The sequence below is a fragment of the Mustela nivalis genome (assembly GCF_964662115.1).
Source record: "Mustela nivalis genome assembly, chromosome: 8".
NCBI classification, from domain to species: Eukaryota; Metazoa; Chordata; class Mammalia; order Carnivora; family Mustelidae; genus Mustela; species Mustela nivalis.
Window position 1 is genome coordinate 25,937,879 of NC_139027.1, and position 27,618 is coordinate 25,965,496.

Here is a 27,618-nt window from a genome sequence, read left to right on the forward strand (position 1 = left end):
CCAAGATCCCAGAACAGTGCCTGACACATTGTAGGCACTCAATAAATATTTGTTGACTGAATAAATAAATTGGGTTTTACTTGGCCACCCCTCCACAACCAACTTCTAGAACCTTTGACTCCAGGCATACATAAAAAGAGAGGGAAAAGCCCTTAATAAATGCAGTAACAAAAACTCACTTGTGTATCAGCAGTAGAAGAGTTGCTCTGTTAGAACTGGCAGAACATTCTCAATTTCTTTGAAGAAGAAAAGGGATTATCTGTGTCCTAAATATTATTTAAAATAGTTGGGCTAAAATATCAGAGCAAATATCTATAGCCATACATTAAGGTAGGCATTCATCAAAGTAGACGGGCAACAACCTGGGGCTGGGGAGGGATTAGTTCATGGGCACAGGGCTTCTTTTTGGGATGGCAAAAATGTTCTAGAATCAGTCATGGTGATGGTTGCACAACTTTGTGATTACTAAGAACCACTGAGTCGTGCACTTGAAATGGGTGAATTATATGCTATGTGGAAAGTATCTCAATAAACTGTTATTAACAAAAAGACACAGGCGTTCAAGCACCCATTTTCAGTTCTCTTCGTTCCTACACAAAATCCTTGGAACAGGCAATATAATTTTTTCTTGCCCTCTATCCCTTTCTTCCTCCCCAGTTTGGCCCCTTTCTTGGCAGCGAGGGTGGATGCGGGCCGGAACGCTCATTCTGAGTGTTTGCCTGGCAGTCTGTGGGGCGGCCTGGGCGCGGGTGCTGGACGAGGTTGGGCAGGGAGGCCGATGGGCTGGGGAGGCTGCCGGCCAACGGCCCTGTGCCCCGGCCAGGAATAATGAGGCTGTGCCAGGTTGGGAGCCACAACCTGAGGTGGCTGAGGTTTCTACAAGCACAGGCCCAACGTGTCCCAGGATGTCCACGCTCCCAGGGTAGCCAAATAAATATGCCACATGTTTAATTATATGTGTTATGTAAGACTCGACCTCCTCCAAGGAGGCCCCACGAGCAAACAACTTAGTCAAATACGCCGAAGTCTTTGAAAGAATCAAGGGCTTCAAAAGTCGAGGGCCTGAAGTTCAGAAAGAGGACAACTCCTGGCTGTGGGACTCCCCCGCCCAACATCCTTCCTTCCTTCTTTCCTATGTGTCCTGCTGGCGGGCACGGTAAGCCTGTGCTCCAGTCGGCAGGGGTTACACAGCAACAGGATGGGGGGCAGGTCCTGCGTATTCCGGACAGTATTTTTATTTGGGGACTTTATATCATAGCTTCTTCCATGGGTCGTTCATTGAATGGCCTGATAATACTCCTCGACTGGTAGAGTTCTTAGGAACACTGACTAAAAGGGTGCCTGGTGTGCGGGCCCCGGGAAGCCTGGACTGACCTGTAGGCCATTGTTGTTGTTCCTCATCACAGTGGGAGTTGATTGTGCTTAACACCCCCGCTTCTGAGATGGCCTCATCCGCACCCGGGGTGCCGAGGATGGCAGGGGCACCTCCTGCAGGCCAGTTCCAAGAGAACCAGGCTCCCGTTGTTTTTCCGCTGTGTGAGCTGGGCCGGCTGAGCCCCACACCCCAGGCTCCTCATCAGGACAAGGGACTAGTCAAAGCAGAAGTCATGCATTCACTGCAGAGGGCTGGTCCGAGAATTTCCTAGGAGAGTGTTTGTAAGGTGCTTCAAGGAATGTCTAGCGCCTTGCAAGTGCTGATACTATTTGTTAGAGAAAAGGATAAAATGATGGCTGGGCTCTGACACGGGAAGGGGAAGGGCCATGCTGTGTGGCAGAAATGTCTGGAAGCTGGAGATGACACTGAACAGAATAAGACCCAGGCCCTTCCTCCTGGAAGGAAAAAATGGCCCCAGGAGGGAAATATTTAGAAAAGCCTGCTGAGACAAAAGTTGTCACTCCTGCTGTGGAATTTTCCAGACTCTTGCCAGAGTTGCTTAGAAGTGAGAGGGGTGCTGATTAGCTTAGGGGGGGCTGGCAGAGAAGCCTGTGTTAAAAACTAGAGAGGGGGGTCCTCAGATGAACCCTTAAGGTCCTGTTTGATGTAATACCAAGATTAATTTCATAAAATAGACTATGGTAAAACCTAAAACTTGATTTAAGAGATGGATGCATAAAAAATGATCAGGAAAGGAATAAAAATGTAGCTATCTGGTTTTCCCTATAGGAGTTGTTAAGTTTTGTTTGCTTCTAATGTTTGAAGACTTCTGGGAATATACAGTGTGTCACTTAAAACCCAACAGTATTTCCACTGAACCCTACTATTCCTTCAGCTGGACTTTTGGAGAAATGAGGATTTTGCAAAAGGAAACTGTTGTGTAATATCCTACCTTCCACAGTCTGACAATAGCAATCCCACTGTCAAATCTGTCTTCAGCCCCTTTGACATGGTCTGCTTAGCTCATAGCATGTCCTGAATTAGCATGAGGCTCAAGTCTACCCCTGAGTCTGGAAGGATACATCCACATACTCCTGGCCCAGGTCTCAGCATGACCCCTCACCCAGCTCAAAAGGTGGGAGATGGGCACTCCACACAAGCATTCAGACAGAGCCCTGACTCCGAAAGCCTACTTTGCTAGCACAGGACAACACACAGTCTACCTACTGACCCAACTCCCAGCTCCTGTGGCCCACGGGCTGTGGTCCGAGGCTGCTGGTGGTTGAACCTGTGGATGGGGATGGCTTTGGCAGGCTCGTAGCGGTGGCTTCAGTGGCCGTGGCTCCTGTAACCTGCATCGGGGTAACTGGCTGTGCAGTTGTTCCTGGGACTGGTGGCTTCTGGTAGGCTTTAGTGGCCTCACCTGTAAAAAAGATGAAATGACATTGGGGCCTACAAAATCATGGTAGGCTCTTGAGGACAGAAACAAAATAAACGTCTATGGGATGCTAGCTTTGAGCAAAGATCTGTGCTGGCCACTGAGGAGGATAAAATCCACCTTTCTGAAAAGAATGTACAACCTGGTCTGAGCAATAAGCCAATAAACGAACTAAACACTAAATAACAATAAATTATTTAAGCAATGGTTAAATACTATAACAACACAGAGAGGGTAGGACTCGATTAACTGCCAGATTAATTTGCCAGATGCCGGAAGCAATGGTTCATGAACTTTCTTTCTCTTTCTTCCTTTCTCCCCTTCCCCCTTTCTTCCTTCCCTCCTTCCTTCCTCTCACTCTCTCTCTGTCTTCTGCCGTGTCAGTTAGCACTGACCCAGGGATGGAAGGAATTTTTGGGGTTTCCGCTATGACTAACTCTTAGAGAATACATTCTAGATGCTCTAGCTTGGATTGGTTCAAGACTAGTCAACTAACTCCTCTGGGCCTCAGATTTCTCAACTGTAAAGTGGGATAACAGAAATAACTAGATGGTAAAGATCATCTAGATTCTACTTCTAAATTATGCTCTTCATTCACATGTAATGATTCAGGTTGTTTCTATATTAGTATTCCGGGTGCCTTTCTCTGAAGCTTCAGGGCAAGGGGACAAGGGGCTACCCAATGGCCACTGGCTATTGAATTGACAACCATGGGTCTGTGCCAGGAGGACACAAAAAATGGCCGGCAAACCAAAAGTGCCCCAGGGCTGGGAGGGAACAATAGCCACCAGTTCCATGGGTCTCCTGAGCCCCACGGCAGGGACACCAGCTTCTACACTGGTGCAGCTGTAATAGCTTCCTAGGGCTGCTGTCCTAGGAAATCGCCACATATTCAGGGGCTGAAAACAACAGTAATTTATTCTCTCAGAGTTCTGGAGGCCAGAAGTCGGCAATCAGTCTCACGGGGCTGAACTCCCTTGGGAGGCTCGAGGGCAGAATCTACTCTCTGCCTCTTCCATCGTCTGGTGGCTGCTGGCTTTCCTTGGTCGTTGCCACCAAGCTTCCTCCAGCTTCACGGCTGACATCGTCAGGTGTCTCTCTGCTCCATCTTCGTATGACCTTCTTCTCCACGTGTATCAAGTCTCCCTCTGCCCCCACCACCACCCCAGATGATTCAGGATAACTTCCCCATTTAAGTCTTAACTTAGTCCCATCCACAAAGCCCCCCTCCCTCTTCCTGTTTGTGTTTTGCCAGATACAGAAGAAGGCACAGATTCCAGGGACGAGGCCAGGGGTGTCTTTGGTGGGGGACATTTTTCAGCTTACCCACAACATCCTAGCTCTAGCTTTTAACTCTGCTTGGGGCTAATGCCTCTCTGGTGCACAGAACAGAGCCAAGAGGCTCACATGTGAGATGAGAAGGTGCTGCACCCTTCCTGTGAACCCTCCAACTTCCCCTTTGACATATACAACATGCCGGAAATGGTGTTGCCCCATGGCCGTGGCCCAGCCATGCGGACAGACGTCTGAAGGGGCATGTAGACCCACGACCCAGAGCTAACATCTGCGCGCTTTTCACCCTGCCGCCGTTGCCTTCTGTGGGAGTCACAGCAGTGACTCGGGAGAGCAGATTGGCCAAAGGTGCCCTGGGCACGGGTTGGAGTTTGGCCCTTCAGTCTGCTCTTGTAGGCACTGGGCCATCGGGGCAGGAGACAGATCTCTCATTCACCCTGTTGTTGCTAACAGTGGGTCACCTTTAAATCTGCCTGTAGACTGTGCCAGACAAATTGCTAAAGAGCTGGCAGAGGCCTTGGGGGGTCAGCCAGGCTTCACGCCATCCTGGGGCAAAACCGCTTTTGTGATTTATGACATTCCCATGACTCCAAAGGAATCGAGTGTTCATAACAAGTCCTAGGGAAGTTTCTCATTTCTCCAAAATAGTCTTCTCCCTCACCCTCCGGTAAATGCTACGAAGCATCAGTGCCTTGGCAGGGGGACGCAGGCCCGGATTGGACCTGCTGTATACAGGGAAAGCCATTTCATAGAATGACTTGTACATTTGATGAAATAGGCTAAAATTATTAATTTGGAAAGAAATATAAAAAGCCTACAGTACATTTTACTTGCAAATTATTAATAAAACCACAATTAAATTAAAAATAAAACTTCTAATAATAATGAATATTTTTGCCACCTGACACTTATTAGATACTGAAACTATGAATTTGTTTTCCTCATACCATTGGATAACTCTGAGATTTCTATATACCTCAGACTTCCTTTGCAAATACAGATTGCCGGAGAGCAGATTAAATATCCCAAGGGCAGCCATTTGTGTTACCTGCTTAAAACACAGATACTTTCAAGCGCGTCATCAATTCAACCAAAAGGGCCATTTCTCGTTTTCCATGGTCTTCCATGGGCTGTTGTTTCTGCCTACTCTCCTGCATGCAATAGAACTGTCTTTTAGACAAAGACAGAGAAAGAGCTCTACTCCAATTGCTCTACTCCCAATTCCTTCCTGAACATAAGGCCGGTGTGACCCAAAGTGAAGTCCTCATAGCACCTGGTTCCTTTTGAGGAATTTGAAATGAAACCAGTAAAATAGTTTCTCCATATAATCTCAGATACATGGAAGTTTCAAGGAGATCTTTTCAAAGAGTTTCATGGGAACACATATCAAAATTTCCTGTAGGCACTAAACATATTACTCTTTGGATGAGGTTATGAAATTTTTTTTTTACGATTTTATTTATTTATTTGAGAGAAAGAGAGTGAAAGAGAGTATGAGCAGGGGCAGAGGCAGAAGGAGAAGCGGACTCCCCACTGAGCAGGGAGCCCGATGTGGGGGCTCAATCCCAGGACCCTGGGATCATGACCTGAACCAAAGGCAGACGCTTAACCATCTGAGCCACTCAGGCACCCCAAGGTCATGAAGAATTGTAGATGACTACCTTCTCAGCAGCAGGAGGAGGTCCTCAGAGTTCCCTACACTTGATTCATTATTAGGCCATGAAGAAGGTGTTAAAATGCAGACCCCAGGGCCCTAATCACATAGATTTTATTTCATGCATGGTAGGTATCCAATCAATGGCAGTAGTTGACATTTATTATCATCTTATGTCACACGCCCCCTTCCCCTAATGGAAAACAGCTCTTGCAGTAAGTGTCAGATGTGAGACACCACAAGAAAGACACCGAAGCCAGTTTGGCAGCAATGCCTGGAGGTCGGAGTGATGGAGAGGATTTAGCTCTTCCAGCCACTCACTCACTACGGGCCGCAGGATTATACACGAGGGCAGGAAATCTAATATTCACTGAGCATCTACTATGTGCCCGACACTGTGACAGTCTCTTTTATATAAGACTGTACATTTGATATTAATCACAATCCTGGAAGCCAATCCAAGAATTCCCATTTTTAAGGTTAGGAATATGTTTTCCAAAAGGTCAAGAAATGTACATAAGGTCTCACAGAAATTTGGTAGCCGAGCCAGGATTTGGACCCACATTTGTTTGATTCCAAATTCCACATTTTTCCTCTAAAGGGGAACAAAGTGGAAGGCAAGTCACAAATAACCTCAAGATTCCTGAATGTGGTTCCTATCAGAGGATGGCCCACGATGCCTCTACAGTTCTGGTGGCAACAGTGTTATTCTCAAGATAGGGGCAAGAGGTGGCCTTGGTGGGGACAAGCTGTGAGGGCAGGAGGTTCTTAGGAAGTCAGATACATTATCATAAACTTCAGCTTGATTTTCCTCCAGGGGGAGGGGCTGGGGCAATGACCAAGGGGAACCGGGAGAGGGTTCTCCTCCGCCACTCCAGCCCAGCAACCTCTAATAAAGATTTACTTCCATGTAGCACCAGCAGTGTGCCTTTTCAGGGTTGGTGAGCTTCTACAAACCAACATTTCCCTGTTTTTATTTAGCTCAGGGTAGCCTGAGACTCTAGCCAAGTCACAGCTGCCTGTTGGTGTTGCTAACTGCCTGGGGAAACAGTGTTTAAATCTTAGAAAAGTCCATCTTCAGCAGGAGCAGCACCAGGCAAATCAAGATGCTTTTGGTTTTTATCGTTTTAAGGTGTTTCTATTTTTTTCAGTGAGAGATTTCCCTGTGGAAGAAGGTTATTATGCTTTGAGGGGTCATCCTGACCTGATTTACCTGTTAACTCACAGGCCTGGAGGGATTAGGAAGCCTTGTGTAGGGGCATGCCAAGACTGGCGGAACCCATGGACAGCCCTCACATCCTCATCTTGTCTGCCTCCCCCACTTTCTATAGGAATTTTATCATTTGGGTAGCCACAAGGGGGTCACCATTTTACAGTTCTCACTGGAATTTTTTTATTTGAATAGGTGAAAACTTACTCTTTAATGTAACTATAATTTTAAGGAGCGGTTCCTCTAGAAGCTGGGCGAGACCCCAAGTATCCCTTTTATGTGTATGTTGGAAAGGGACATTTATCCGTTCTGTGTGGGAAACCAAAATGCCCCCAAAGACACAGTAATGCGTAGCTCAGTTCCTGCTTTAACACAGAAACCTAGGAAAAGGCATTTTCCTGGCCTGAGATCCACCTGTACTCTGTGGTTCACAGGAAGCTGGGTCAGCACGACCTCATAAACAGTGTATCTTTGGCTTGGATTATTTCCATGAGTCGCTTTCCACAAACACATATACCACATCACCCCCTTCGCTTTCCTTCATTTCATACCTAAGCAGAGACAGCCTTTCCCCTTTCAGCTGTCAGGGGACTTTTCTAGACAGAATGTCCTGCCATCTTCTAACGCAACAATACGGTACAATCGAAGGCTACAGTCATTCTGAATGCAAATGACACAAACATAGATATGATCTTGGAGTTGCAAAAACAAAACCCCAAAACTAAAGCATTACCCTTCAGCCTAGCCTTCTCATCCCCTTGATTTCTGTGCCTGTGCTTTTGGCATCTGTTGAAATATTGCTGGAGTCAGTGGAGCTGGACCCGTTTCGATGTTAATTTCTACACTACCTCCTAAAACATGTGTTTACAAACTTGGAAGCTTTAGATGACATCACACATGAACACTTGCCTGTTTTGGCAGCCGGGCTTTTCGCTGATGAATATGTAAGAGCCGATGGGTAGGTTACACCCTTTTGGGGTTTACCTTCTGCAAGAAAGAAAAAAAAAATGAAAAAAAAAAAAAAGATTTCTTTCTAGAGCCAGAGGGTTTAGAAGGTTCTGTTCTGGTAAGTTGACTCCTTCCTTCCTATTTATCTCTCTGGAGTTCAATAAATCCATCAGTCTCGCCCCAGGTGAATTGTTGATTACAATAAGAAAGTCAAGCGATGTTTTGTTTTCCTGTAGAGCCTGTGTTTTATTAATATTGGAAAGGAAGCAATAAAATCTCCATGACTCAGAGTTCCCATTAGTAACCCTTATTCTGCTCATGAAGATGTGACATGGAAGCTAAGGTTTCCATACATGTGGTGTCGAATGTTTAATTAGGTCAGTAGATGGATGTAAAAACCCTCCCCCTGCCTCCTCCTGGAAGCTCCAGAGCTCTGGTCACAGGCTAGCTCTGCACAATGGCTCTCTCTCCCTTTCATGGACCCTGTGGGATCCATCTGAATTCCATGGCACTAGAGAAACCTGAAAGTAGGTTTCAAATAAACATTTGTTACCCACCTAGGGAAAGAGAGTTTAGAGGCCAGGCGATGAGAAGGAATGTTAATATGTATCAGGGAAACAAAGGAGGCATAAAAAAGAAAAAGGATCAGAAGATCGGGGCTGGGTGAGGAGGTACCAAGCCTGACAGAACTGAAAATTCCCCAAGAAGGCTGCCGCCCACAAAGCCTCCCTCCATCAGGAAGTGATGCCTGACATCCCACTGCAGGAGTTTTGCTTCACAGTGGGATGGCAAGTGTCACTTGCAATACAGAAGCCTCCCCCACCCCCCCACCCCTCCACCCCGGGGCCTCCCTCCTACCCTCCCACCCTCCCCACCAGCCCCAGAAGGCAGGGGATCAGTCTCAATTGGTAAGTGTCCAATTGGCACCTAGAGCAGTGTCTGCAAGGTAGGAGATCCTCAGTAAGGATTTATTCAGAGAAGGAATACCTTAATGCTTAGATCTCTGTCCCAACTCAGAGGGGTCTCACCTGTCATCTAATATTTACATCTGATAATGAAAGAATTTTACCTTGCAGCCTAAGGAAGTAGTTTTATAGGATAGGCTTGGGGTGATGGTGAGGAGTGGGGTGATGGAGACCCAGAGGGGTAGGACAGAATCTAGAACACAATTTTGCCAAAAGCCCTATTGACACAAGGGATTGTAGAGTCTTGAAGCAGATGGGATGACAGGGGCTCAGAAAGGGCCTGGAATTGGGAAGAAGAGCCTCAAAGTTTCTGTTTCTATTTGCCATTAACTAACTGCCTCAATCCTGGAGACTCTCATTTTTCTCATTTGGGAAATACAGACAGTGATATGGACCGATTTTCTCCATTAAGTTATAAGGATCTAATGAAAAAAAAAAAAGTTATACTCTTTTGGAACTATATGTTACCAGAGAGATGGGAAGATTCTATGCTGGCATTGCCTATAAATATCACTCAAAGTGGCGATGAGGCAAAATGTTTGGGCTTATGGAGTTATTTCATCTCATTAAAGTTCCACGGGAACAGAGTGTGGCATTTCCAGGTCCCCTGCCCTTGTCTGGGCCTCCTCCAAATAACAGTGATTGGGGTTATTTCGGACCCAAGGAGGGCCCCAGGGCTGTGGGACCCACTCGATCAACAGAGCACACTGCGGAGATGTGGTCTTCCTCTGTTTACTCTTTTCGCATCTGAAATCCTCTGCTGTCTGCTTCTATTCAAGAGGAAAAGGAACATGAGCTCAGTTTTCTGAAATAAGGATCAAGGAAAAAAAAAAATGGCTCTCTGACCTTACCTCTCTGACCTTGCCTATCCCTGGACTGTCAAAAGATTGCGCTGACCAGAAATGCACATCCCAGCTCCTGCTCCCAACCCCGCCTGCCAAAGCGAATTAACTGAAGCAGCACAGTGATGTGTGAAAATTAGAAATAAAAACCTAGAGAGAGGTCACAGAGGCACCTGAGCCCTCTGAGGAGGACTCAGACCCAGTCCAGATAAACCCAAGCCTCCGGAGAGTGGGGACAAGTCTTGGCTGCCGGCCAGTCAGGGCCCTTCCCCCGCAATGTGCTCTCCCCGCTCACGCACTCGGAAGAGGCACTGCAGAAGCACACACGCGTTTGTTATAATTGGCAAGAAGTGTTTTGGTTAAATGTCACTAGGTGAAATGAGGGGACGCAGAAGTTGACATTTATAGGGAATAATCTCAGCAGACTGATTTTCATTTACAAAACCCCAAACGTCGCTACTCTCTTGGAGTTAATTTTTCCTTTTACACTTCTGTTGGGATTCTTGAATTGCTGCCTATGTACTTAAGATTGAAACATTCTTACTTAGCCAGGAGTTACTGGTAAACACCTATGTAGAGATTCTATTTCTCTCTAGACCTGACACATTTGGATTCTAGATAATTCTAGATACTAGCATTTTCATACGGCCTCTATTCTGCATTCTCACCATGCTATGCCGGATCACTTTCCACTAAGACGTAGAAACCCATTTAATTTGAACCCTGGGGGTGCAGAATTCTGCAGGCAGGAGGAAACCAGGATGGCTCGAGTTGTGAGGAATCCTAAAAGGTCTGTTTGTAGTTCTATTAAGACTCTGATCCATAGAGGACAGTAGGAGCTGGGGCTTGGGACACATAAAGGTACCAGAAAACGTCCAAAACTAGAAGACCTACTATGTTATGAAATGTTTCTCCCTTCCTTGCCACAGTTGGTCCTTGCATCGGTGCTTCCTAAGGAGAGTCGCACTGGTCCTAATCTTGTCAAGATGCCAGGAGGCTTTGTTAGAATCTATTTAAAATCATGTGAAGCCTTTTTGGAGAAAATGGGAGATTAAAGGCCCAGAGTAAGGAAAACATAAGATGATGACAACACTGTGTTGTGCTCAAACAGCATAAGGACATGTCAAGAAAAACAAAAACAAACAAAATTCAAAATGCCTGAAGGGCTCTCACTGGTCAAACTTGGAAAATTTGAGTGCCAAAAAGAATAATGATGATAATGGATTATAATATATTTTCAAAAACAATCCATGAGTCCATAGTGGTACTTAAAAAAATAGGTGTGGAGAGGGGGAAATACCCCTTTTCTTTTTATAAGAATACATGCTAATAAATGTGGAAGGAATAATAGAATTAGAATAATTATAATTTTTCAATATCTAGTGCAGTTCTTGCTGCTGTAAGGATCACTAATAGATGTTAAAATCATTAGGTGAATTTGTTGGGGAAGTAGCACCCTACGGATTACTTATTAATTACAACGTATCTTTCCCATGGAGAGATACTGTAAAGTAGCCAAGCAGTCAAGTGCAGCCTGTCCAACAACCAGACACACTGACATTATTCTGCCTTCTGAGATGGCCACAGTCACACAGCACTACAGAGATGCTAGGATGCTACCTGTGTAGTAACCCTGGAAAATATTTAACCTGAATCCAATCATGAGGAAATAGTTGGAGTTGTCTGTGGTCCAGACTGTGAGGCACAGCGCTGGACAACTGGCTGGGACTTCTAGAATGTCGTTGCCATTCATGACCAAAAAAGGTAGTGCAGTAGTAGCTAGTTCTAGATGAAAAGGGAGTCAACAGAGGCGACAACTAAATGCAGTGGATGATTTTTATTAGACTGTGGAAAAGGAAGGAAGAAAGGAAGCGAGGAAAGAAGGAAGGAAGGAGAGAGAAGGGGCAGGAGTAAGAGGAAGAACTTACCATGAAGACCATTTTAGGATAGCTGACACAACTGAATAAGAACTATTTGTTAGATAATGTTATTGTATCAATGTTAATTTTTTAGGTGTGGTATTGGTATTGTGGTTATTTAGGAAAATGTCCTTGTTTGTACCAGGTGCATGCTGAAGTACTGAGGGAAAAGTATCATGATGCCCGCAGCTTATTTTCACACGGATTAGAACAAAATAAAATAAACCATAGGTCGACAGATAGAGCAAATGTTGCTAGGTGAAGGGAATCTGGGTATTCATTATAGTAGTCCTTCAATTTTTCTTTCAATTAAAATTCAAGACAAAAGGTTAGGTTGGGAGAATTTCACAAAAATAGGCAAGGGCAGGTCACGATTATACAGAGATACTCGGTTACCTTTGCATGGTGAAATCGCACTAGTCATTAGCTCACTGACATCACCTCGTTGGAAGAGGGAAGAAAAGAATGAAAATGATTATCTACAAAAATCCCAAGGAGCTAGAAAGCAAGAACTGACTAGTGAAACAATTAATTAAACAAAAAGAAATCTCAAAATAGTAGTTCGGTTCTCGAAGAGCCTATATCCCTATCCATTGACCAGAAATATCAAGGAATGAGGATCCAGACATGAGACACACTTGGCCTAACGAAAGGCGGAGTTAAAAAAAGCCCAAGTTATTAAATGGAATTCACTTCATTAAAAGTTTGACTGGATTTACGGATGGCTGCAGCGTGTTTAAAACGAGCAAGGGGAGCCTTTTAATATTTCCAGACTCTCTAGTTGATTTATCACGGTAATTATAATTTATTGTTTCATGATCCTAGTTATCGGAAGAGCTAACGCTTCAGAGTCTGATGAAACGAGTTGGGCCAGACACTGAAGCCAACAGAACGTTGAAAAGGCACATTTCATCCCGTGAGGTCACTTGAGCTCGGGCGTACCTGAGACGACGAAGGACTCTCTCCAGCGCGGCAGCGACAGCGACTGGACACCGTTGGAGTAAGACCCTTTGTAGCCAGATTGTCCAGCAACTTTCCGAACAAGTATTTTCCCTCCGGAATTATCGAGCACGCCACTGTGAAGAGAAACAAAATGGTGAAGAAAAGGAAGATCCCACTGGACGCGACGAACAGACTAGCACACCAGCCTCTGTCTTCAGTGAAAGAACGGGAAAGAGGGAGATTAAGACAAGGTTTACCCCGGCTTAGTACAGGACCCGGCTGTCCCGCTAGGTGGCAATTTCTCTTTGCCACCGTGCCTCAGGCTTCTCTTGCTTGGCTTCCTCGTCCCCACGAGTTCGTTGTTTTAAGGAAAACGTCTTTCCTGACCATTTCTAATTTGGTGTCGTGACATGGCAGAATGGCTCCCGCTCTTTTGAAGGTGGCCATGACATTTTACAAAGCAAATTCTTCCTTTTATACGGGGCCCGGGGTGGGAAGTGTGCAGCTAAATGGAACTCATTAAAAAGATTCCCTCCCCAAGGACCAGAAATTGTTTCTTTAATGTCTAGGATGTTGAAGGTTTGAGATCCTGGTGTGACAGAGACAGACAGATCTACCTCTTGGCTTGTATGTGAAGCGGGGGGCTCCATGCGGGTTCCTCAGCACCCCTTCCATTGTCCTTTCTTTGCCCCGGAGCCTAAACGGGCTCCCGTGAGCATGTGTGATTTGTGGCAGCTAAAAACGCACTTAGATTTGTTCTCATCCACACCCTTCCTGCCCTCCAGGACGAGAGCTGCTGTTTCGTGCCCTCCCGCCTTCACGAGTCAAGAACTTTCAACACTCAACTGCTCAGTGACCCAGAAGGAAGGAAAGGGATAATAGTACTTGACGTATAGAGCGCTTAATTGCTTTAAAATCATCCTCCACAGCTGCTCCTGGCCAATCTGAGTCGTAGAGCGAAGGCAATGCTATGGCTCCCATTTCCCAGAATCGGGCTTGGACCACTGGAGTGACTCGGTCCAGGTTTTGTAACTAGTAAATTGCAAGGGAGGGACTCGAACCCAGGTCTGGCTGACCTGGAATCCTGGGTTTGTCCCACTTGGTCACAGTTGTCCCTCGGGAGTCCAAAAGCACAGCCACCTCCTGATGCCAATTCTTCATCGTTCCAATTTTTTTTTTTTTTTAAATTTTGACCTGGAGACATTTTTATTTATTTATTTATTTTTATTTTTGGGGGGGGGTCATCTTCCTAAATCCTTGTGACCCTGCCCTCTCTTTTCTTAGAAGCCATTCCCTCGGGTCTCCCAGCTGCAGCTGGCCTGGCCTCAGCTTCCCTGCCAGAGCGCAGAGCTTCCCCTCACGGGCCTGTTCATGCTGCTCTTTCCCTCTGGAAAACCAGCTCCTACTTTTGCCGGAGGAACGCGTGCTGCTCGGTGCCCAACACTTTCTTCTCCACAGATTCTGAAAAGACTTGGCTACATCCCTTCCTAAGGATGCCTCAGACTCTTGTCTCACAGCCAAGACTCTGATTTTGTTCGGTCTTGTGCGATTTCCTAAAAATTTCTTAAGTTGACTTTTGTCTCCCAATTAGATTAGACATTTTCTTAGGGAAAAGACAGCATTTTATCTTTGCGCGTCGGAAGGCCTGTCGGTGGTGAGTGCCTGCCGCCCACACGGGCTTACGAAAGCCAACTGTTAACATCCCAGGACTGTGAGAGTTGGATCATTTCACACGGTAGCTTGAAATCAGCCACGGGGGGAGGATTTATACGCCTGCAATTGGCAAACCAGTGCTACCCCTGCTTTGGGGGAGCTGGTTGTTCAACATTTACGAGCACAGCCCTCATGTAGGCTGAAAATTCTAAGTATTTGAAAAAAAAAATTATCCTATGCTCCCTTTACTTATATTTACTTAAAATTTTTTCTTTCTCTCCCAAGAAATTATCCTGCCCTTGGTTTCACAGTTCATTGTATTGAGGAAATGTGTGCGCACCCTTGGTCCAAAGCACCCTTGGTCCAAAGCTGCCACTCCCAGTGAGGGGAGGCGGGCCTGTGTTGAGCTTCCCTCGGGCTGCTGTGGGAGGAATGAGAAGGGCCCAGGGGCTTCTCGGCTGCTGGTGCCCCATCAGAGGCTGGTGTGAGACTCAAAACCCAGATTCTGGGGAAGGTACACAACAGAACTGTGGTGTGCTCCTGAGGTTTCCCCGTTGCCGGCAGGGGGGCTGCCTCCTCTTGAGGACTGAGTTAACTAGAGGATGTGGACCTTCTCAGAGATTCTAGAGAAGGGTAGATACTGGGGTCTGTAAATAAGAAGGGTAGATACTAGGGGTCTGTAAACTTCAGGTGCCATCGGCAGTCCATGGAGGTGGAATGCACCAGAGACTCAGCCCCTGGAGGAGAAACTGGATGAAGAGAGACTTCAAGAGGCTGTGGTTTCACTTAGGAAGCAGATAGGAGCCGTGGTACTTTGGAGAATTTATGGAAATGTGACCTTGTTTCTATCCTCACTCAGAGATGCCTAGGCACCTTGTACATATTATCTGAAAGAGCAAAAACCAGTTCCACTTCTTTACATCCTCAGATGTCCTGTATGATGCTGGACATAGTCTGCAGGTTCCTGTCCTCCCTGACCCTGGTCCCAGGGGACTGGGCTCAGCTGCAAGTCAGCTGCATGGTTCGGAGAAAAGAGCTGGGATTTGACCAGCTGCCATTCTCAGGGTGGGCATCTGGTCAGAAATCGGCATGAAGTGTGCTCTGCATGGGGATGGCCTCCCCATCACCCCACTAGGGAGAAATCTTCCCCCTCCCCCACACTTGGTCCCACTCTAAGTACAGAGGCAAATTCAGGACAAGACTGAGCTAAACTAATCATAGTTAGTTCATTGTCCCTATGGTTTGAAAGAATCGAGGGAATCGCTCATCATAAGACATCTGATTATGATATATTGCGTGAATATTAAATCCTAAAGCTGAATCTGAATGCCAAAACCAAAGTGTGCTCTCTCCAGTCTCCCAGTTCTGACCGTGGGGGGCTCTGATGGACCACTGCTGGAGGCCCCCTGTGTACTTTCTACTCAAGTTCTCTGTCTTAAGTCCTGCCTTCTGAAAACAGACTTGTTTTGTTTGTGAAAAACAAAACTGAGAGTGTCCCAAATTCCTATCTGTTCTCCCTTAAGACCTCTATTCATCCTCCCCAGGAACAGTGACACATCCTTCCGAACAGAGTTTCCCACTAGATCAGACGCTGGTCCAGGAAGTTTCAAAGGGCACTTGGTTGCTCAAATAGCAAATCTCGGTTTTTGAAACATTCACACTCTTGTCCTCCACCTCTCCACCCCCTCTGTATTCTCTCCACGAGTTTCCACAGCCCAACCAAAATGCTGGGATTACTGAGTCCTGGTCTTTGTCAACTCCCTTCTTACTCTGCCCTCCGGTGGAGTGTCCATCCATCTTAATGCTTTCCCTGACTCTTACTCATCCAAAGTCCACATCCACCTCAAGTCCTCTTTGTATTTAAGCAGCGCTGGGACGCCCCTGTTCTTACGTAAATGTGTCGCTTGGGCTTTGGACTGGAAGTCAGAGGACTTGAGCTCTAATCCGGAATGTGAAACTAACCAGCCATTGAATTAACTTCCTTATTTCTCAGCTCTTCTTTAATAAACAGAATGTTTATGTTACAATTTATGTTAACAGCAGCCTCGTAGGGTTGAGATGGTGCTAGGAGGAACGAATCACATTGCAAGGGATTACTGTGATTATGACGGCATCTTTGTGAGGTTGAATCAACTCATGGACTCTGTCCTGCCTGGGAGACACAGAAAGGCAAGGCAGAGCCAGCAAGGGCCAGGGTAAGCAGGAGGCAACAATCCTGGATGCCCCTGGAAAAATACAGTGACCTTAAGACAGGCTCGGCCCCTCAGCAGACATCAGTATCCAGACAGACGCGGGCTGAGGAGTGTTTATGGAGTGGGAGCTGTACGGGCGTGCACACACGTGTGTAAGGATGCATGTGTGCAAGCATTCGTGTGGGAGCGGGCATGTGTTTATTCGTGCACACACACGTATGGGTAGACTTGTGTACCTCTTTCCTTTTTGCACGGAATTTCTTTCAGAATGAAAGTAAAATATTTTTTTCCGTATTCTGGGGTTAAGAAACAGGGTTTGGGGTAGTTTTTTTGGACTGTTTCCCTGCTTCTCCATAATAGAGCCTTCAGAGTTCTGGTCCCCTCGGAAAATGAGTCAGCTCATCAGCCCTCCTCGGCAGCAGTGAGAAAGGACGACGGCCAACAGATTCTGCTAGAATTCTTAAATCTCAGTTTACATATAGACTTCATTCTTGCTGCTTCCCCAAATTTCTGAGAGCTACTGATGAGACACCTGGAGAGGGAATAAATTTTATATCTTTCCCCCTCTCTCTGGCAGGGAGATGACGGATCCTTCACCTGACTGGTGTGCAAGTAAAGAGAAGGAAAAAGATCCTGAAGCCTGAATACTTCAGAAACTTTGTATCTGGTGGCTGAGCATCGATTCAGGAGTCCTGTCCCAAAGCAGTCTCATAGTGGCAGTTAGGAACATGGACAATGGACTTATGTTCGAGTCCCCACTTGGATGCTTTTTAATAGTGTGGTGTTAGAAAAGCTAGTCAGCCCCTCTCCATCTGTAAGATGTGGATAACAGTAGTGGCTACAGTACAGAGGACGGTCACTTAAGGTGACATAAGTGAGGTGCTCAACACAGACACATTAGCCTTATTATCAAGGATAGGAAGTAAGCGTGCATCCCCCTGGGTCTGGACTCCCAGCTGATGCAAAAAGACATCTGAGGATTCTGTGAAGGTCACTTCTGCCTCTCTTCATTTAGGCAGTGACTTTGTTCAAAGCATCAAAGCATGTCCTACTTCCGGTCCTCCTTCCTGGGTCCCAAACCAACAGCGACGGAACAGAACCATCTGTCACCCTCCTCCTCACTTTTCCTGCTCCACTCACCTCCAGGCCATCGCCGCTGCTGTGACATTTCTTCTCCAAACCTCCAGGACTTTTTATTATGAAGTCTTATTATTATTATTATTTATATTATCTTATTGTTACTTATTACTTATTATTACTTCTTCTTATAACCTCTTATTTCCTCGTTCAGTAAATACAGATAGAAAAAACAGGCTTGCGGTTACCCAGAACTTTGGTTTCTTTGTCGTGAATCTGTGGGAGCAGAATTCTCCTCTCCATCCCCTTAGGGTAGAGAGAAGTGGGTCCTTCTCACAGAGCGCTGTGAACGAAGATCCGGGATCACGCGTGGCTTCTGTGTGACCCCCGGGATAGGGCTGCCACAGCAAGTACAGGATTCTCTTACGTGTGTACAGTGTTGCTGGCTAAATCCGGGAACCTGGCCCTGGGAGCTCCCTGCCCACAGCCCAGCTACTCTCGGAGCCACCTACCTGTGAATTGCGGCGCCACACACGCTGGAGTAGGAGGCGTAGATGTCCGTGCCATAAACGTGGTATTTGGGGTCTTGGCATCCTGCTGGGCATTTTACGACGAACTCGGGATTGATTATCTTTCCAGCTTTGACATCGCAGTTGATCTGGGGCACAGCTGAGAAAGCAAAATGAGGTCAAAATGACACCTAGTGGTACCTGCTTACATATGGTGTGACTCTGTCAGGTTATAACTGCTCGTCTACTTCATCTCCAGAAGCCAGGGCCTGGGCTGACCCGGGGTTCTGTCTATATAATGAAAGCAAAGATATAATTAGGACATTCCTCAGACCAAAAGAACAACAGTGACCACCCGCAGCATTTAGCCTGCTGAGGGCAGAAACAGAGGTGGACTCTTGTGCTTCTCCAGACAACTCCAGAGAACTCCGGGAAAAGACCCACCTCCAGGGATCAGAAATGTCTCCTTGAGCCTGTGGCTGGAGAACACTGGTTTTTCAGGAGCTCTGGAGCTGGCCAAGGAAAGGAGGGACCCCTCAGACAACCGTACAGGACAAAGAGAAGGCATTTCAGGAAGGATACCTGAGGGAGCCTGGGCCTGGGGCCCAGCGACCAGGACCAGCTTGGCGGGGTGCCTCAGACCCCCTGTGCTGGAGCTGACTGAGAGGACGGGGTTAAGAGGGCTGGACCAGGCGAGGGGGGCAACAGTTTGTGTGTTCTGAGGGGTGCAATGGAAAGGCTTTTGGACAGGGGAGACAGATCATGAGAGAGATCTTTGGTCATGGTCCCAGAGAACGGGTCCTAGATCCAGGTCACCTCCCTCAACACTTGGCAGAATGCGAGGAGCTCCCCTACGAGCGTCCAGAGGAAACTTTATTCTTTCGTGTCTCCTTTTTGGCTGTGTTGCAGCCATTGTGGACTAGCACTGTCCATCAGGCCCGTCTTCTAGAGCTGAAAGCTTGCCCAGGAACGAGATGGCGTAGATTCTCTAGTGGCAGTACCTGAAAGGGGGCCTAGCTGTGTCTTTCCTGAAAAAATGGCGATCATAACTCCTGAAAGGAAGGCCTCCTAGAGGACACCATACTGGTGCCCTCCTAGCCAGCAATGTCTTCTGTTCTTGGCTTCATTCTTCACGGAGGAGGCCGGGGGTCTCCTTGTCTTCCCAAGCAGGACCGCTGTGTGCTGTGCCACCAGCCGGCTAAGCGAAAACGAAAGGGGAGACTTTCCACAGAGGCACATTCTGCAAAGAACTTTCTAGTGCCTGAGGTTGTCTCTGAAGGAAGGTGCGGCCTCCTGCAGCCGTGTGGGCAGGGACTGAACAGTGGAAGAGGGGATTTCTGCGCTGGGTGGGAGGGAGAAATACAGCCCCGCCCGGTGATTACACATAGGGATCCAGGATCTCTGCCAGGCCACCCACCCTCTCACTGGGTTCCCGGGATGGTCTCAGAGCTGTTAATGACTTCCAGCTGTGTCCAAAACGCACACTCTTTTTTTTTTTTTTTTTTTTTTTAACCCTGATGTACCCTAACGGAGCAGCGTCGCATTTCACTCAGACTACAGGGAGAAGTGAAGTTAGAAGTGCTGCTCTCTTCCTAAACACGCCTCCCAGCCGATCTTGGCTGTGCAGGGCAGGGCCGGTGTGGAAGCCCTTCTCCTGGGGGTGGGGGGGGCCGAGTCTGATCACAGGCTAAAACAATTTGTGGTCTCGGTTAAGAAGCCGAGCGCTGTGCTCTACGCAGCCTGTGGTTTTCCCCTCCCTACCACAGGTGGCCTCCTCTCCAAAGCTCTGTTCCTTTTATCTTTCATTCTTTTCAGTCCTGATACTCAAGGCTGCATTTACTATTTCGAGCCTTAGAATATATATATATATTTTTTTAAAGACAATTTGGGGCCTAAAGACACCAGTGTATTCTCTCCTGAAATTAATTGATCCCTGGGGGTAACTGGACACGCTCAGCTCCCTTCCCTTCTGCCCCCCACGTCCCCCCTCCCAAATGCGTCTGCTCCTTCACACGGACACAAGAGGGAAGGCTGCCTTCTTGGTTCTCAGGTGTTTGAGCCAGGAGGTGACTGGCTCTGTGACCTGGGATTTAATGTGGATGTGACTTTGGCTTCCAGAAGTTTTGGCTGTGCTGGCAGGTCAACCCAAATTTTTTGGAGGGGAGAAGTTAAAAGCGGGGAATCTAGAAGTTTACTGCACGAGTATTACACAGGGATCCAAGGTATTGGAAAGACTTAAGGGTACTCACAGTTCATGCAAGGGGTTTTCCATGAAATAGTTGGTTTAAGAAGACAAGGGGGAAGGGTCACACGGGAATATTTCCTTCCTGCTCATCAAGTTCCCCTTTCCCTTAAGGGGCGTTTGTTTGTTTTTGTTGGGTCTGTTTTTACAAAGGCCTGATAGTACCTTTAATGAGATCTGTCTTAACGGCACCCAGTTGGATTAGTAAAATCAGCGAATTAACTCGAACCTTCGCAGGAAAAACAAAATCAAGCACATATGTTCATGTGCTTTGGAAAAACAGGGTGCAATGGCAACGTGTGGCTAAAGGTCAAATATTTGTTAAATTGGTACAGAAAAGTAAGCTGGAGAGAGTGAGCTAATTAAAAGTAATTGCCAAAATCACTGGAAAGTGTAATGCCTGAATCTGGCCTCTGGAAGCAGCAGCCACTTGGTCTTTTTGGCCACTCTTCCTTGAGTGTGGAAACCAGGGTTTGGTTCTTTCCAGTATCCCCCGGTTGTTTGTGAAGGCGTCGGTTTTCTTGCAACTTCTGAGAATCTTTCCTCCATCCACGCAAGACCCCAAAGAAGTTATTTTTCGCATTTCCGCTGGACACTTTTGAACTGTTCGATCCTACAGCTTGGGTTTTCCTTTTCCTTTCTCTTGGGTTGTTTAGATTCATTTTCAGGTCTCCCTTCGCCCTTCTCTGGGCGTTCTCTCTCACAGGTGCAGAAATCAGGCTTCCGTAAGAGGACAAGTCAAAATGAAGGCAGCTCAAGAGGTATTGTCCTCAGGTCTGAAGGGAAGTAGGAAGACAGGTGGCAAATGGCCAGAGTTTGGGGGTGGGAGACACTGCGTCCCCACTGTTAACCTCAGGAGACAACTTACTTAGAAGTCAAAAGGTTTCCAGCCAGGAACGTTTTAAAAAAGCAAGGCAAGAGCCTCTCTCATTCCTTCCTGAGTGGACAGTTGCTGTGTAGAGAGGGAGCCCTGGGCTGAAGTCACAGAAATCCTGGGGTTGCCCAGAGCTGTTTGGATAGAACCTCTGCCCAGAGACCTGTTCTTGGCCACGTGCTCTTCTTCTCCCTCGTGGGATCCTTGCCTTCTCATGGTCGCTATCACTTTCATGACAGAGCTCAACATTAAAGCACCACATTATCTGCCAAGGATTTTTCCTGGAGGCCCTTGGCACCAGCCATAGGCAAAAGAGAACCACTTGCAACCTAGATGGTTAGAACTAAAAGATGACCTTTAGATGCTGCTCCCTGAGGTCCTGTGATTGCTGTATGGATCTCAGAGGGTTCCTGGGCAAAACTGGTACTGTCTGAGCTACTATTTCATGCAGCCCTGAAATCTTAAGAGATAGGACCTTGCATGCTTCTGCTGGGTTGGGTCTCCTGCCTGATCTAATAATGGATCAGGTGGTGGAGTATCAGACTGGGTGATGTCTCATACAATAAGCCAGTGACATAGCAGGCAATATCAAAGGGAATACTCGCTTTCCATTCATCTTTTTGCTGATCCCAGGCAAGCTATGCTGGTTTTGGAAAGCAGATTTCCTAATCATTTAAGAGAAAGCCATTGTAAGCTCCCCTCCAGGCTGCTTATGAGGAAGAATTGTTATAACATAAAAGTACTTATGCATAAGTAGTTTTGATGTGAAATTTGATTTTGTTAGACTGTGATATTGAACTAGAACAAAATCCTATTTTAAGAGAATTATAAAAAATGTTAATTTAATGAAACAAAAATGACCATTAAATAAAGTTTGAAGATGAATGTTTCCTTCTCTCTGATCCTGACACCCAGTGACCAAATCATGGTACTCTTTCCTTTATAGCGACTTCTTTTGCAAAAGCATTCTTTCCCATTTTTCTTAAACAGTCCTCAACCACCTTGAATCTCTGGGTTAAAAACCATCAATACCTTTTTGCTACCTGTGAAAAAATTCTAAAATCCTTAAGGCCTTTCCATAGTCCCCTCCACAGAACTTCCGGGTTTGCCAGTATCGTACCTGGTACTTCTCAAATGCATAGTATCTTGCAAAGTTGGCTTGGATCATTTCTGACACCTGGAACACTTTTTCCTTTTATCTGTTTAAATGCTAATACTTTTCAAGGTCCCAGTTTCACTTGTATCTTCAGTCACCTACTAGAATATATACTCCACAAAGGTAGGGATTTCTATTTTGTTTACTGCTGATCAAGAATGTCTGCTGAGGAGCGACTGGGGAGATCAGTCAGTTAAGCATCCGCCTCTTGGTTTTGTCTCAGGTCATGACCTCAGGTTCATGAGATCGAACCCCACATCAGGCTTCATGCTCAGTGGGGAGTCTGCTTGAGATTCTCTCCCTCCCCATCTGTCCCTCCTCCTTACTTGCATATGTGCTCTCTCTCTTAAATAAATGAATAAAATCTAAAAAAATAAAAATAAAAAGAATGCCGAATGAGTGAACGAATGAAACCAGTTCATTAGCAAATCCTATTAGTTTTATTTCTGAAGCTTTTCCTCTCTACCTCCACATTGGTCCAAGTCACCAACATTTCCTGTCTGGACTGTTAACATAATAGCCTGGTATCTTGTCTTCTTCCTTCCATGTTGCCCTTCCCTTTGCCCTAGTCATTTCTCCATTGGGCAGCCAGTGTGATACTTAAAAAAAAAGTGATGACATTTTATCAATCTCCTGCTTAAAACCCTCACTAGCTTACTATTGCCCTTAGGATGATATCCAAGATCCTTGAGATGGTCTATAAGACCCTAAAGGATTGGTCTCTGTACTCATGTCTACTTAATCTCCTACCACTGGTACTTTGTGATGAGAAGGTGCTAGCTAGCAAAGGCCTAGAAGAAGGACCCCCCACCCTGCCCTGATAGAAAGAAGAACCAGGGAAAAACCCCTGATGTGTGAATGGGGTTGGTGGTTTGAAGAACATAAAAGAGACCAGTGTGTGCAGAGAACACTGGATGAAAGAGAGAGAGAGAGGTCTATGATAAAGTCTGGGAGGTAAGCAGGGGCCAAATCATGTGAGGATTAGATAAATTAATAATCCTGCTATAACCAAGATATCAAGAACTATTCTTGCTAACACTCTTTTCAGGACTACACATTAGTTTTTCTCAGAAGAATTTTCTTGAGACGCCTACTTGGGATAGAGGCTGAACTTCAAGGGCCTGTGTATGGGCTGAATTCTTCAAAGAGGCAAGGAGAAGCATCTACCCATAAAATGGGCTTGTTAGTCGGAGAGAGCAGGTGGGGCATGAGATAGGGAGGGACGGAGGGTGAGGGCAGAATGAGCAGCGGGTGGAAGAAGATTTTACACCCCACAAGGTGACCTCTTCTGTTGGTCTTAGAAAATCTGTAGTAAAGTCTCCAAACTATGATATCAGATGCAGGGAAGTTTCTTGTAGGAGTTAGTGAAGTAGCTAAGTCACAGGGCAAGGTAAAACAGGAAGGCTGTGGGAGCACAGGAGTGACTAGGTAGAGAAATCATGAGGAAGTACATTGTAGATTCTCCAGAAATCATGGAGCATGCTCCAGACTTCAGAAAAGATTATAGAATTGGTATTTACACAGGCTTAATCTGGCATTTGAGGATCCATGGCAGCCACGCTGACACTGGGATGATGAAATTATAGCGTTAATTCATGGTGGGGCTGGGTTTGAACTCCGATGTCTGGTTCCAACATGGTCCCACGCTCTCACCTGTGCCAAGACTTGCCCAACTGTAAAGCCATGGGGGCCGAAGAAATATTTTCCTCTGTTCGTGAATTTCTCAAGAAGACTATATGAAGCAACAGTTGAGGGCAACATAAGACATATGATGTTAATTGTTTATAAGGACAGACCCAGTAGAGAGCGCGTGCCTCAACAAGTAACTCCAAGCTCAAGATCTAAACACTTCAAAAACTCTGTGAAGTTTGGTCCTTGTAACCAGGCTTGAGACAATACCTTTATCCATGTGCCATGGAAGGACCATGATGAAGCAGTGACTGGAGAGCAGAGGCTCATTTATCTGTGGCAACACAGCTGCAAAATTTGCGTCTCTAAAAACAACTTATTTCTAGTTCACAAAGGACTCTAACACACATTTTTTTCACTTGACCCTTACAAAACCTTGAGAAGTACATTGTTTCTCTATTTCAGAGAAGTGAGTTAACTTGCTCAAGCCCAGGTACCAAGTAAGTGGCAGAAGGAGGACCTGAACTCAGGCCCTCTGGCTCTAAAGCCAAGACTCTGCCACCTCCACCTGGCTGCTGCTTCTATAGCTGAAGAGAAAGAGTTAAATTGCTGTTCCCTACTCTCATCCTGCAGGACTTTTCTGAACTCAAAGATCACTGACAACCATCAGCAGGTCACTATTTCTTGCATGTAGGTCATATGCATGTGCGCACACACTGTGTGTGTGTGTGTGTGTGTGTGTGTGTGTGTGTGTGTGTATCTGTGCATTTATCCCATTGTTTTCCTGTTATTCCTGAGAACTGCCATGGTAGTTTCCTCAGCTAAAAAAAAATGTACTTCTCTTCTCAGCCCCAGAAGGAGGTCTAGAAAGTTAAACATCTTACTTTTTCATGGTCTGAGAAAGGGCACACACACCGATCTGTGTGGAGGACGCATGGGTGTTGGCACCAGGTGTCGGAGAAGCTAGCACACGCTGGGGATGACTTACATGTTGCTACAGCCAACAGCACGTGAACCTACTCAAGAAGTTCTGTGCATGTTAGACTCAAATCCAACAACCCCCTAAAGCTGTAGATCTCTTCATCAGTGTCCAATCACTAAATAACCAAGTCCCAGAACAATTACCTCTTCATGCCCAAGGCAGTACCACTGGGAATCATCAACATTTCAAGGTTGATTGCAAAGATCTTTCCATGCCTTACAAGGTATTAAGGTTAACTTATTGGAGAGAGCTATGTGAATAAAAGGTTGTACATTTCACCGCAAGCTAAGACTATTTCAACAGGCTCAAACGTAGTGAAAATATTTCAGAATGTAGCTTCATTGCCTGCAGAGAATATCCTGCTGTGTTTATCTTGCTGATTGTTGTCTTCATCATGTAGAGGGCTCTGAAGACTCTGAGGGTCCCCACTGTCCAACGAATGGCCAAGAACAAAGCTTCCCTGAACGGCCTTGCCTAGTCCTAATGCATATCCCAGCTGCATCTCCCATGACTCCCCCCACATTTAAACCAACCACACTGTTCACTATACCCTGACTTCATCTTCTATTTTTTCCCCAGGATGTCTGGGCTTAGTCTACCTGAAAAGCCCTCCACCAACCTCTGTCTGTAAAATTCTACTTATAGTTCACATCCTACCTCAAATGCTCTTTCGTGAAATCAGTATGAACCCTATTCATATATCCCTCGTTATTCTTATGTAATAATCACATTTTGCTTTATTTTACACTGGGTTTTGTTGTTGTTTTTGCTGTTCATTTGTCCATCCATTCAACATATACTCAATGAACAGTAATCAGGTCTTCACGTTGCTTGGTGTCGGACTCCTTGCTCAGTGGGGAGCCTGCTTCTCCCTCTGCCTACCATTCCCCCTGTTTGTGAACATGCTCATTCTCTCTCTCTCTCCAGCAAATAAATAAAAATAATAATTTTTAAAAAAGAATGGGTGATAAGTACAGAGCCGAGGAAGGGCAGGACACACAGGAGCCACCAAAACTAGATTAATGTGTGTTCTGGCAATGGGAATTGGGTCCAGAAAGTCTCACTTTTGCATGACTTTATCTGATACCAGATGGGGTGCTAACTGAAGTCAGAGAGACTGCGGGCTGGCAAGCCGGTAACGCGTTCCATGGAGTTGATCGTCCTGTGGCTCTCCCCTCATCTGAACCCACTCTGCTCTGAAGCCATTCCTTCTGAGGCTCTTCTGGCGCTTCCTGAGATTTGATAACTTAAAAGCTTTTTTTTTTTTCTCTATAGGCACTGACGGGCAGGGATTTTTCGAGAGTTGTTAGTGGACAGAATTTAAGGGCAAACAGAGGATGTGTTTATTTTAGTGTGGGCTGAAATATTCATAAGTTGAAGAGGAGGCCTTTTTTGAACACGTAATCTACACACATGAAGTTAATCCTTGAAATTCATAAGGCATCATGACTGTCTTCAGAGAAGAGTGTTATGAACACACCTTCACCTTTCAATCATTATTTGTGGCCTCCCATAATCAAGACAAATGCAGCCATATTTTGGTCATTTGTTGAAAAATGCTCGAACAGGTCTGTACTGACTAAACCCACCACTAATGTGCCTCCAAAGGAAGGCCAGCTCCAGGGCTCTGAAACATTAACAGGGAAGTAAGAACCTGGGAAAATCTCTAAAAATAAACTTGGTGAAAATCTCATTTTGTATAGTATGGTGAACTTTACCAGCAGGTTAATTTATTGAGACATTAACTTGGGTTTATTTTCATTTTATTTTTTCCCTCGTACTGTTTTAAGAAGGTAGTCAGGCATTCGTCTTCAAACACCTCTGGAACTCAAGGTTGCAAGAGAAAGGGCACAGTTGCCCAAAGAAAACTTTCCCTCAGGCATTGGGAATTAGTCTTTCCAGATGGCCCTTGTTTGGGCTTGATCAGCCCAAAGAGTGATGGGGAGGAAATGGTCTTCTAAGACTGGGAAGAGTGGGCAGGTAGGTCTCAGTAAGGGAAATGAGCCTGTTCCCCACCAGTGACCTTGGAGGAGCCTCATCTTGGAGCAATACCTGGTGGGGTGTCCCTCAGGGTGAAGTCTTAGGCATGGGACTTCCCCATCTTCCCCAAGATGCCAGCACTCAGAAAACAATGGTGTGCCCAACTTCTGCAATTAACATGGGCTTGGACAGGGAGCAGTGCAGGGGAACGCCCTGGGTGTTGTAGACAGCACCAGGCTTCCAGCGGCTGGGCTCGGGGAAGGAAGAAGCCTCTAGAATGATGGAATTGTAATTTCTCAGCTCCTGAAAATGGGCAGTTTGGAGTCCAACTTAATTTGATTTAGAAAATGAGGTGGTGATAAGCCAAATATGGTGGAATAACATTTTGCCCAATACAACTGTGTACGGAAAAGCTAAGTATTAGCTTGAAATGAATGGTAAGTGGGAGGAAAAGATTTGTAAGAACTTGTAGAACTTCTTTCTTCCCTTCCTTCCTTTCTCTCTTTCCTCTTTGCTTCCCCTTTTGTAAACCTCCCCATGCCAGCTTATTTTCTGTATGTACTACCTTCTTGGTCCAAACAGCCTCCAGTGGAGCTGAGTGATCTCCATGAGGGCCTCTGGGAGGGCCACGGGCAGACCAAAAAAATGGAAAAGGGAAAGGAGATGTGAAGAAACAGGAAAAAAAAAAAAAAAAAAGAATTATGGGGGAGAGAATGTGACCATTGTCTAAAGCAAAGT

General features: G+C 46.0%; 1 protein-coding gene across 5 annotated transcripts in view; it reads right to left on the minus strand.

Annotated features, from left to right (window-relative positions):
- Positions 1–27,618, minus strand: part of VIT (vitrin) — a 95,952-nt gene that overhangs the window by 34,281 nt on the left and 34,053 nt on the right. For all 5 annotated transcript variants that reach the window (XM_082745624.1, XM_082745622.1, XM_082745621.1 and 2 more), the window contains exons 4-7: positions 18,021–18,177; positions 12,587–12,720; positions 7,880–7,957; positions 2,607–2,798 (exon numbers count right to left, since the gene is read on the minus strand). In XM_082745624.1, coding sequence (XP_082601750.1) covers positions 2,607–2,798; positions 7,880–7,957; positions 12,587–12,720; positions 18,021–18,177 — 561 coding nt within the window. The remainder of the gene's footprint in view (positions 1–2,606; positions 2,799–7,879; positions 7,958–12,586; positions 12,721–18,020; positions 18,178–27,618) is intronic.